This window comes from Pholis gunnellus (genome assembly GCF_910591455.1).
Source record: "Pholis gunnellus genome assembly, chromosome: 12".
In the NCBI taxonomy this organism is placed as follows: domain Eukaryota; kingdom Metazoa; phylum Chordata; class Actinopteri; order Perciformes; family Pholidae; genus Pholis; species Pholis gunnellus.
Window position 1 is genome coordinate 16,244,042 of NC_136539.1, and position 12,012 is coordinate 16,256,053.

The 12,012-nt window shown below is 42.9% G+C and overlaps 1 protein-coding gene across 2 annotated transcripts; it reads right to left on the reverse strand.

Moving 5' to 3' along the window:
• Positions 1-147: 147 nt before the first annotated feature.
• Positions 148-9,885, reverse strand: znf148 (zinc finger protein 148). 2 transcript variants are annotated; one of them, XM_079170543.1, is made up of 7 exons: positions 9,774-9,885; positions 6,911-7,326; positions 5,580-5,705; positions 5,339-5,462; positions 5,078-5,161; positions 4,863-4,981; positions 148-4,781 (listed from the first exon to the last, which is right to left on the reverse strand). In XM_079170543.1, exons 2-7 carry the CDS (start codon positions 7,301-7,303, stop codon positions 3,150-3,152), a joined length of 2,478 nt encoding a protein of 825 aa, XP_079026669.1. In that variant the 5' UTR covers positions 7,304-7,326; positions 9,774-9,885; the 3' UTR covers positions 148-3,149. The 2 variants fall into 2 exon arrangements, with proteins under 2 accessions (XP_079026669.1, XP_079026670.1); XM_079170544.1 differs by lacking the exon at positions 9,774-9,885 and having other exon boundaries at positions 7,012-7,044.
• Between the last annotated feature and the right edge of the window lie 2,127 nt (positions 9,886-12,012).

Genomic DNA, 12,012 nt, shown 5'->3' on the forward strand with positions numbered 1-12,012 from the left:
TATTTAATATTAACTGCTGAGTATCGCGTAAAATGTGGACTTTTGTATCTCAACTGTTGCCCCAGACCAAGTAAGGATGCAATGTACCGTAAATTGCTTCCTGAATGGCACCAGCAGCTGCATATGAAAAAACAATTCAAGGTGAAATACTGTGAATTATTTTATTTATAAGAACATGACACACAACAATCAAAACAACAATTTAATAAGATTGTTTACAAATCATAATATATTGCAAAAAATCTAATCATATGGGTTACTTGACTGAAAATAATCAGCTACGATTAAAGCTGCACATTATTCATAAAACAAGTTCACTCGACCCGACAAGTTAGAGACCATGCAAATAAACCTTAAGCTCAACCGTACAGTGAAGCAGAACGGCTTCCTCGTCACGTTCTTTAAAAGTATGAAAATGCCAAAAGGAGGAGATTCCCGTCGGCAGTTGAAAGATCTTGACACAAACGACTTTTACAGCGATAAATGAGGGTAGCAATAGTGACTGCATATGATATATATATATACTGTACATATCAGTGCCTTAAATGACATGTTTCAAAAATAGTTTTTATCAAAAAATTCAATAATTCAGATCTTTTTACACAAAACATTTTTCTCGAGCTTATACAAGGACACTTATGGCCAGGTTACTGACAATAGTTAATTAAAAAAAAAAAAGGAAAGAAGACCACAGTACTGCTGAGACAACTCATGAACCTCCCGTCAGTACTGCTTTTGAAAATTACTTAATTCAATTTAAAACGTCTCAATGAACAATTCATGGGATACAATTTACCCGAGCAGATCTCATCCGCACTGTGCTTTCAAATAGTAAAATATCTCAACCACAACACTTATTTTGTGTTATACTTCACCCAAAAGACATGAATTCAAGCCGACCACAGCTGTTGAGGTTAACTAAAAAAAGACTGATTTCAGGTTGAGTATTACTTTAAAACCTTTTTTTGGGGGTGGGGGGGTTATATACAGTAAATCCAATCATAATGCACAATCAACTGCATTTAACTTACAAAAAAATAACCGATATTCACGTCATTGAAAATGTAAAAGTGTAAATTGTCTTCTGATAACAGAGGTGATATATATACACACACAAACCTCAGAGAGTGAACTGGATTCATTGAGTAATAAATGCTGGGAAACTAATTCATGTGCCTTCCACTGTCTCTCGCACAAGCCTGGTCTCTCTGTCCACACAGAGACCCAAGAGTCCTCCTCGGAACATAAAAATATTTAACGTATTTACAGCAGGATATCTTCTGTACATTCTAGTGGGAATGTTCGATGAGGGGGGGAAAAAATAAAGCATTTGATGATTAACGCGGGGGTGCTGTCTGTCCCTGATTGTCCGGAGAAGTGTAACAAGAGGGAGTTTAACATCGATTATCCAACCCAATTTTGAACGGTGCGTATAAAAACAGTGTTTAACACGATAGCACCTAAAACATGACGCATACATGTGCACACGGAACACAGTCCACAGCGTGATGAAGCCCAGATGAGACCTTACTTGAGCCTGGACAGATGTGGCTAAATCTATGGTGATCAAAACGTCTGGAACATGATTCTGTGCTCACACACTGCACGGACAACGAAAAACGCGTCTTCCTTCCAACCACAGATAATAGTTTGAGATATTAAATTCTGTGCTATTTCTGCTATAATAAAATACGATGAGGGAAAATTAAATAACGCTCCGAGACTTCAAACATATTACAGACTGAACCGATCGATAGCTTATGTGTTTGTTGTTATTGTGCAAGTGGAATTAGTAGCCTTGGAGCACTGACTAAGAAGAAACTGAAATACATAAACAGGAATGAGTAAAGGAAAGCCTGGAATAAAAAAAGAAAAGAAAGAAAGAAAGGCACATTTGCAAAACTAATTAAAGTGGAAAAACCAAGTCTTTCATAATAGAGCCTTAGTAAAACTTTGAGTTTCAATCAATACAAGTGGGTCTAATCACATCGTTGTTTCCCCCAAACACCTTCAAGGAAGAACAATCAAAAGTGACATCATAAGTGACGTCTGCAATCTTCAAACAACCCAAATCTGAGAGTACACACTACAGTCCCCGTAGTGAAAGGTTGTGCAAATTGTGCAAAAAATTAAGCACAATCCTCGTAGGTAATTTCATTACAACTCACTTATACTGCTGAAAGAACAAATGATAATGACTCGGCAACCATTACATGAATGCAGCTATTTGATACCTAAATCCTAATTCTTATTTTCTGCCTATGCTGCACTAGAGTCACTAAAGTACGGGCCAGCAAATTCATCAACAAAAGGGAATACATTAAATTAATTCATTTAGAATTTTGGAGAAGTATTACATAATTTTTTTGGCCATCACACAAACCAAATTAGGCCCAATCTGTACATGGAAAATAAAGTAGATTCCATGTGAGAGGAATACAATCATTCCCTACAGATAGCATGAGGACACGCTGATCTCAGGTGACCGTAAAGTGACTTAAAGTGAAGAATCCGTTATGATCTAATCATGGCAGACAATTTAACAGGAGTGACAACGCTGGAATAAGAGGAGTGGACTTAAATATAACCAGATAAACGGCCAGGGGAGGTAGCTACAGTAAGAGCAAAAAGGCATATATATATATATATATATATATATATACACACACATATATATGTATATATATATATATATATGTATATAAATAAATAGGGCCTGTGTTTCAATAAGTGGAAATATTGCATTAAGCAGCAAGAGTGACTTGATAATTTTTGTGCAAGGCAAACTGATTGAGAAAACATTAAATTGTGTGGCAACGCTACGAGAGAATACGTCACGTCTTGCATTAAACTTTGGTCGCTTAATCTCTCAACGTGAACATTCTGGGGCAAGAAATATATCCATGCACAGCTACAAGTGTTTTTTTTTTTTAGGGGGAATGCTAATTATGATGATATATATGTTCAGTATTTCCATTTCATGAGGTTGCGCTTAAGAAAAAAAAAGAAAAAAAAAAATGAAATCACACGAAATGCTTTGAGAAAGAGCACATAGTTGCAATGGGACTTGTTTTTTTGGCAAAACAGGAAACATGAGATAAAGTGCCGCTGAAATTATGAACAGAAATGAATTCCTCGCCCGCTCCCCTTCAGCCAAAGGTTTCACTGGATGAAACATCCGGGGAGGAGTTCAGTTGAGACCTGGTCTCAGTGACTCTGACTGTGGGGAACTCCGAGAAGTCCGTGCTGTGTCCTCGGAGACTCAATTGTCCGTTGGCAACGGTAAACAGCGAGGAGGATCCAGATCTCGACGTCTGGAAATGAGATTTGAAGTTCTGATCGAAGGAGCTTATTTGAAACGTCTGCAGGATGCCTTGTGAAGAGTCTGTCTTTTTGGAGGGCGAGACCTGCTCCAGGAAGTCCTCCTCGGCCGGGGACACGGCGGAGGGAGGCGTGGTCTCGTCGCCTGAAAACGAAAACGAGTGCTGGGAGTCCCCGACCAGCAGTCCAAAGTTGGGTTTCTCTAGAGTGGACCTCAGCGGAGAGCTCATCCCTGATTTGAACCTGCTGGGGGAAGGAAACTGCTTCTCGGTGGAGAACAGAGGTTGTCCGGCCAAGGTGGGGTTTTCGGAGACCAGGCTGAGGCTCTGGCTGGTCAGGTAGCTGTCGTTCTGGCTGGTCCTCTCCAACGCCTGCTGGAGGAACTTGGAGTACTCTTGCAAGAGGCTGACCTTCTCGGTAGCCGGCTGAGCCTGGGCGCTGGAGGCTCCGAGACTCTCCACGGGGCTGCTGTCCGACACGTCGGAGGAGTTTATGGATATGCTCGACGTCACCTCGGTGTCGGCCACGCTGAAAGAAATGTCCGACTGCCCGTTGGCTTTGTTGGAGTAGTGATCCAACAGCGTCTGGAGAACCTCGTCCGGCAACACACTCTTGTCGTGCGTCGCTTTAATCTCCGCGCTGACGGGCTGCGGCTCCAGAATGGTGGCGGGGACGGTCTCGTCGATGACCGCCGACACCGCGGTTTGCGCGACAGGCGGCTGAGAAGAAATGCTGCTCGCGTTCAGGCCGTAATCCCGACTGTTGTTGGCCATCGCGGCCTGAAGGTACCGCTTCTTTTTGAGAAACTGCATGGCGTCGTCGTAGTTTGTGCTGCTAGCTGCCGGCTTCGTCGGTCCTCCTTGAAGAGTTTCGACTGACTCGAGGTCAGCGGTGCTCTCCACTTCTAAAAGGCCCTGCTTGTCCACGATTTCAAAGGTGTACTGCGTGACCTTTGTAGTTTCTTCATAGGAAGACAGAGTGGACAGGCAGGGAAGAGTTTGTTCACTGGACTGCTTGAGACTCCTCTTGGGGACCTTCTTCAGGACTAGCTTGGGAGGAGTCGTGTCTTCTGACGACACGTCGCCCTCCTGGTGTTGAGTCGCCGTTTCTTCAGGAAGTTCCCCGGAGTACTCTGTGATCACGTACTCGTGTTTGACTTTGGAGGACACGGCGTAGAGAGGTAGACCTTCAAGTTTATTCTGTCCCTGCTGCTCCTCCTCCTTCTCCTCCGTCTCCAGGACGGTGACAACAGTGTGCCCGTCAGAAGCTCCTGAACTCTTGTCTGCACACTTCTGCCGCTTTTTCTTGGGCAGTGAACACTCTTTGGCAAGAAACGGGAGGCCCAAAGAATCGGCTTCACGCAAAGGCCCAACTTTACCCGCTGCCTTGTTGGTCTTTCTCTCTCTGTTCTCGTGACACATTCGCCTGTGCTTTAAAACCCGGTCTGTTCTGGAGAAGTACTGTGGACAGAAGACAAAACACATGAGCGCCAATTCAGATTGTAGCCTAATATCTGATCCACCACCGTATTCCACGCGTACCTGGTGACAGTAGTCACATTGGTACGGCTTCTCTCCACTGTGAGTCCTCTTGTGTCTCTCCATGTGGTACTTCTGGATGAACCTCATCCCACACTCATCACAGCGAAAAGGCTTCTCACCTGAACAATAAAAAGGAAGAGAGGAAAAGACTCACTTGAGAGTAAAAATGAAACAAAATAAAAGTGCGTACCAATTTGCATTTATTCTCCACTCACCAGTGTGGATCTTCTCATGTCTCTGGAGGAGATATTTCTGAATGAAGCGCATATCACACTGGCTGCACTGGAATGGTTTCTCACCTAGAGAGTGAGTAATAAACATCAGTATATAAATGACAATATAGATACTGTATTTCATATGATACTATTTACATTTAGCATTGCCCTTCTTTTCATCCACTGTCGAGACATGATATCTAATTCCAAAGCAGGAAATGAATACGACGGCATTTTAAAACATGAGTAGGTAATTCATACCGGTGTGAATGAAGACATGCCTCTGTAGATGGTAGTTGGTTCTGAAGGCAGCATTGCAGTGAACACAGACGTGACACTTGGGGTTCTGTAAGCCCAATGAGTCGTCGTCATTGATGTTGAGAATCTGCACCAGCAAAGGGAACGGAGACATATTGGTATTTGATTCATTCTTACAGTTGTCACTAACTGTCACACAGATGCAGATCAGAACATGCTTTCTGAGATCAAAATGAATCTGCACCTTTGCTGGTGAACGCTGCTTCCTCTTTTTCTTCTTGGGACAAACCATCAGGTCCTTCCCTGCTTTCTTGTCCTTCTTTATCTGGACCGAGGTCTCAGACGGCTTCAGTTCTTGCTTGATGCTCAACTGTAAAAGATAGGAAAGACATTTAATACGGCACATGGCCCACTCTAGAGCCCACTCACTCATCCGGAACGTATCAGAGTCAGGCAGGTGCAGTAGGGTAAGTAGAGGAAAATCAAGCAATGTGAGGGGACCTCTTCTCCTCTACAATCTAAAAGGTGATATATACAAGATTGGGAGCATTTCTGTTGCCTCTAAATGGCTCTCAACATGGCGCCGGTTGAGCAAGGGTGCTCGCAGCTAACGCTGCAGCAACAGCGCTGACGGAGCCAACAGTGTTTTCCTGAAGGGGAACAGGAGGGTGGGTGCTATACTTCCCATGGCGCTGTCAGCTGTAGCCACCGTATGAGCACAGAGCGACGGTCGTGAGCTTAACCAGTGGAGCGCGCTCACGTGCACTAACAAACTAAAAGCACATGCGGCTGGCCCAGCTATGTCAAAGACGCAAGGAGAAGCAGCGACTTTATTCTCTGCTCATGTGTTTACATAGTTAATAGTGGTTTGCTGCTATATTAACGCTCTAAATAGCCAATTTAGCACCTTTTAGAGAACAGCCGATGTGGTTCTAGCATCCTCTGAGGGTGACCGATGATGTTGCCGTGTTCCAAGATTGTTTCTTACTGACAGAGAGAATGGCCAAAACTATGTAAATAACGTAAAAGTTGTAATAAACAGGAATTACGCCGCCCTAAGCCGGACTCTGTGGATCGGTTTTTCCCCGATGTTTACACTCGCAGTAATTCACATGTACTGTCTCTTTATTCTTTTGTAATGCAAAATATTTAAAAAGCGCAAACATTTCAGCTAATGCCTTTATCTCTGTGAAGGCCCCTGACTTTTGTCAGTGCAAACCAGGTACACAAAGGGAGAGAGGTGATCCCTCTCATCAACATATTATCCTTCATGTTTAAGGAGGATATTTTCAGTGATGTACTGTGTGGGAGGGGGGGGGGGCAAGCTTTCCACTTCTAACATTTGTGTTATACACTTTATACCACTGTCCTTAACATGTTTCTTTTGCAAAGCATCTCTAAACCAGCTCATGAGCGTACAGCAGTACATATGTTGCGTATATGCCGGTAGTGTTGAGGGAAACATTGCATGGGATGACATGAATAAGTCTCACTCTAATGACATGGACACCGTAAGTACAGTATCCACACAAATAATCTTATTAGAGATCTACTTCTTAACTGGTATGAACTCACTGGCATATGAAGCAAGCAGGGCAACTTATTGGTGAGTTTTAGGGGGAATTGCACTCCCACCTCGCCTCCTCCCTCCTCCTCTTCTCCTCCTCCTCCTCTACCATTCTTTGTCATCTCCTCCTGCATCATCAGCTGCTCTGGAGGGACCAGGTCATGTGTGACCAGGGAGTTCCCGGTCAAGTCCTCGTCTTCGTCGTCATCGTCGTCATCATCATCATCATCATCATCATCATCATCCTCGGCCAACAGAGGGTGGTTTGCCAGTGACCGTTCCCCCAGTGTCATCACCACCAGTCCTCCTCCTCCAATGCCGAGCCCAACTCTCCCTCCTCCGTCTATTCCTCCACTGCTGCATTTCAGCAGCATCCCCTCCAACTTGTCCTCAGTGTTCATCTTACATAGAGTAGTTCTTAGGTCTGTAAAACAAAAAGAAATAGACGGTTGACTGGACAACGGTGGCAAGCTAAACACCAAACATACTCACTGCAAGTTTGTTTTGTTTACTGGACGTCATGAGGAAGGAGGATGTGAAATCACACACAAGTGAAGCAACAAAAACAACTTGAGTCCAAAATATATTTCCATCGTGACTCTTGATGTGAAGATAGCAAAGTGACTAACTAGGGCGGTAAGCTTACACTTCCAAGTTACCAATAGGCTTGTGACTTCCTTAGTTAAAATAGGGATGGTTACGTATTATTGTAATGTACAATGGTTACGTATTATTCTAATGTACAATGGTTACGTATTATTCTAATGTGCAATGGTTACTTATTATTCTCATATGCAATGGTTACGTATTATTCTAATGTGCAATGGTTACTTATTATTCTCATGTGCAATGGTTACTTATTATTCTCATGTGCAATGGTTACTTATTGTTCTCATGTGCAATGGTTACTTATTATTCTCATGTGCAATGGTTACTTATTATTCTCATGTGCAATGGTTACTTATTCTTCTAATGTGCAGTGGTTACTTATTCTTCTAATGTGCAGTGGTTACTTATTCTTCTAATGTGCAATGGTTATTCTTCTAATGTGCAGAGGCTACTTAGTATTCTCATGTGCAATGGTTACTTATTATTCTAATGTGCAATGGTTACTTATTATTCTAATGTGAAATGGTTACTTATTATTCTAATGTGCAATGGTTACTATTCTAATGTGCAATGGTTATTCTTCTAATGTGCAGAGGCTACTTATTATCCTTGGTTAGGATGAGTTTCCTCAACCCTGTGAAGGTGGGTTTTAAGATACTGTTGCTGTAAATATGTATATTCTAGTCTCAGTAGGTTTCATGCAACTATGTATTACACTTAATACCACATATAGGGCTGTGTGACTTTCTGTTTTACAGAACATTAAGACTTTTGATCCACCTCTATTGCACAAAGTATGATTCTTCTCAGTCATGTGTCAACTTTTGTACCTGGGTCAGCTGTTGTTTCTGTAATCTCATCTCAACGTTACAAGATGTACTATACAGTGTAAAGTGATAGCAAGCACCATGGAACAGCTCAAACGGGTTGAAAATGAATTGAAATAATGGTTTTCTAAGTTTGTAAAGCTTAACGTTTATGTACTTTACTTAGGACCCAGGTAGATTTAAAAATATATATATATTTCTTTCAAATTTCAACGTTGGCAACCTGATATTGTCAGAACCGAAAGACTGTCGTTAGTTAGAAAACCAGCTGTACATTTGTTAGCTGCAACATTACACTGGTGCTGCCCTTACTTGGTGTTACACTTCAGCAAGAACCTAATTAGTTAACTGGCAATCACTTGATCTTAAAACGGCAACGCTAACGTTAGCTAACGTAGCACTTGTGGACCTTTTGATAACACGTAGCTGATATATAGACCTTCCACAGAAGATTATAATAAATAAGTATCTGTCTTACACACACACCACCACCACTGAGTCCCATATGTAAACACACTCACTGTGTCACTTAGGTTAAGTGGGTTAAGTCGGTTGCTAGCCAGCTAGCTAGCCGCGCTTGTCAATACTGCTACATCAGATTTAGTAAAGTAGTTAGTAAAAGTGCTGAAGAAACCAAGGAAGAGAAGCGGAAGTGCCTTCAAAAATAAAGCTCGTTCACCACTTCACTCTGAACGCACTGCGGACAAACCGAATACACTTTAAAATCTACATAATAATACAAGTTGTTCATAGAAACATGTGCATACTGCCGCTATAATTGTGCGATGTACACAATCAACAAAATCAATTAAGAGCCTTAATTACAAACCGCTCACATTGGCAATATTTTCGATGAAGAGAAGGTCAATTTACAACCATTACGGAGTTATGCTTTTTTTTACAATTCAGGCCAATTCTGCAAATCAAATTCGTTGTCACACTTGCCTTGTATGGTAAAACATGAAAATAAGCGCATCACTAAATGCTTTACTCTGAAGGCCATGACAGGAAGTTCCATTTATGTGCATCCGCTTGACAAACGTCTACGGCCTATTTGCAGCTAGTTAGCTAGCAACTTGCTGCACACATTGTTCCGTCTATGTTTTTGTTGTGTACAGTTGACACCGCACCCGCATAACATTACACGTGCAGCAATCAATAATACACTCTAGCTCTCATCAAACGACACACATGGCACAAAACACAACTTTCGTTTGCACGTTTCGCCAAACTTGTCAGCGGGGGCTAATTCGGTTTTGGCGCTAGCGCCTCAAGCTTCCTCAGCCACTCAGTTCAATAGGCCGCAATGTTATTGACGGCTAGTGAAGCTAACGTTCGCTAACTAGCTAGCCCGCTACGAAGACAAACAAGAACATACGTCTGAATGGTGCACAAGTGATGTGTCAACTATTAAAGCTGCATTGTTTCTTCTTACCTGCTGTGCGTCTTAAAGCCGTTTAGATGTCATGATTGATATGCAAGACTAACAGTGTAACGATGGTGTGCGGAATAGTCAAATACACCATCACATTTCACGAGGGCTTGGATTCTTTTTTTTTTCTTCTTTTTTTCTTTTTACATTTGTCGCCATCTAGTGGTGAACATCGGTTGGTGAGGAACAGTGCGCTTCTGGTCGCTGCTGCTGATCATGTTCCCTTACGCTTTAGTTTGGCGACCTACTTCTATCGGCTAAAAATGATCTTCAATAATAATGTCTTAATGCATTTTTTTGTCTTTTTTATCATGTTGTTTTGCTTCTTTGAAATAGGGCACTCACTCAAAAAAATAACGTATGGTTAAGCAGTGATAATGAATTATATCAATAGCTTATCGTGGCTATGACATGTGGTCATCTGATAGAATCCATGCGGACATTAAGCACGGCTATTATTGAGTCAGAGGCTACATGAAAAATTCCTTTCATGCAGACATGTCTGGCCTACATGTGATGATGGGGTGTTGGTCTATTTCCGGATGGTTACAATAGTTTACTCATTTGGCATATTTTCTTGCCTGAATTAAACTACGAAAGCAAAGCTAATTTTCAAATTTTGCTGACTGATAGTGATCATGTAGGCCTAACTCACAAAAGTGCCATTGTAGGTTGGGCATATTCTATAAAGCAGCTGTCCCTTACAAAAAAAACAACATCCAACAGCCTTTTCAAATATGACCATGTCACATTAAATAGTTTATCTGCTGCATTGCAGCTGATTTAATACTATGACTTTCTGTAATTTCCAGTCCATCTGTCCTTTATTTATGTGATTATCATGGGATTAGTTATTTTTGAAAGGTGACGTTAAGGCAACAATACATAAGTAGCAACCTTATAAGGATTATTTTATGCAAATTAGCAGTTAATCAAGTGCAACCGTGTTCAATACAATAACCACCTGGATTCATCTATTTATCCTTCGACTTTCACATAAAAAGGGGATGTTGAGGGTTGTGATAAAATGATAGCCTGTCATGCCAAGCCACACACACACACACACACGCACACAGCCACACACACCCACACACACACACACACACACACACACACACACACACACACCCACACTTCGCCGTGAGGAATACTAATCAACCTGTTCACCGTCAAGTGCAGTTGCTGTGCGCACAACTTCTCAATTCTGTGTCTAGAAATGTCTCTGCTGGATTTAATCCAACAAACCTCCACCTGCTGAATAGTATTGTTTTTGCAACGTTCTTTGAACAGACCACGACAGTTATCACTCCGGTCTCCCCCTGTCTCTGTCTCTGTCTCTGTCTCTGTCTCTTCTGACGTGCAACATGCACCCGGAGTGAGTGGATCTGGGGACAGACAGCCCACGCCTGCACCGCTTCTAGCAAGGGAAGCCCCCACGCGTTGCGCGCCTGGATCGCCGGTAGAAATTTGCGTCGCGGAGTGCGTGTGCATGTGCGTCAGGCTCTAGATGTGTGTGTTCGCGCACGACAAAACCCCTGGCTCCGTCTTCAACAGTTGCTACCGGAGCGGCGGAGAGGAGAGGTGGAGAGCGAGAGAGATAGCAGACTGAGGACGGACGGACGGACGCGGAGCCCCACGCCGCTCTGCCCGGCTCTGCTCCTGACATGCAGTCGTTCATCTCTCCGGTGACCAAGGCCATCCTAGTAGCGCTCTTCATCTTCGCCATACTCCTCATCCTCTATGTGATCCTTTGGTACATTTGCAGGGACGTGGACTGCGACCACGGCATTTGAGGATTCCAAACGGGAATAACGGGAATTTCACAATGGGGCGCGCAGAGGAGCCCGCAGAGCCCAGGGTCATCCCGTAAGTCTGCTGTCTTCCCTTTGTCTTGTTTTTCTTGATGTGCATGTCTGTTTAGGTTGTCTGTGAATGCATGCGTGTTTGTGTGTGTGTGTGTGTGTGTGTGTGTGTGTACACGCGCGCTTTCCTGTCGTGCGTAATGTTAAATGCGCTCTGGTTAGAAGGCAGGTGATGACCGAAGTGCGTCTCACTGGCACCCGGTATCCCAAACCATGAATGAGCAGAGCCCCAAATTTCTTTAACTTGACAGCGATCATCTATCAATAGCCCACCAGTTTATGTGTTACAGTCCCACTGTCGCAACTGACAGGGAATTCTCAAAGGTGATACAATGTCATCAAGAGGATATCCAACTGGTCTCGAAACAGGAGACGGTGCG

Coding starts and splice junctions, on each gene's coding strand:
- znf148 (XM_079170543.1), bottom strand. CDS start 7,303: ATGAACACTGAGGACAAGTTGGAGGGGATGCTGCTGAAATGCAGCAGT. Junction 5,706..6,910: donor CCTGCTTGCTTCATATGCCA/GTGAGTTCATAC, acceptor TATCTTTTACAG/TTGAGCATCAAGCAAGAACT. Junction 4,782..4,862: donor AATGTGACTACTGTCACCAG/GTACGCGTGGAA, acceptor TTCTGTCCACAG/TACTTCTCCAGAACAGACCG.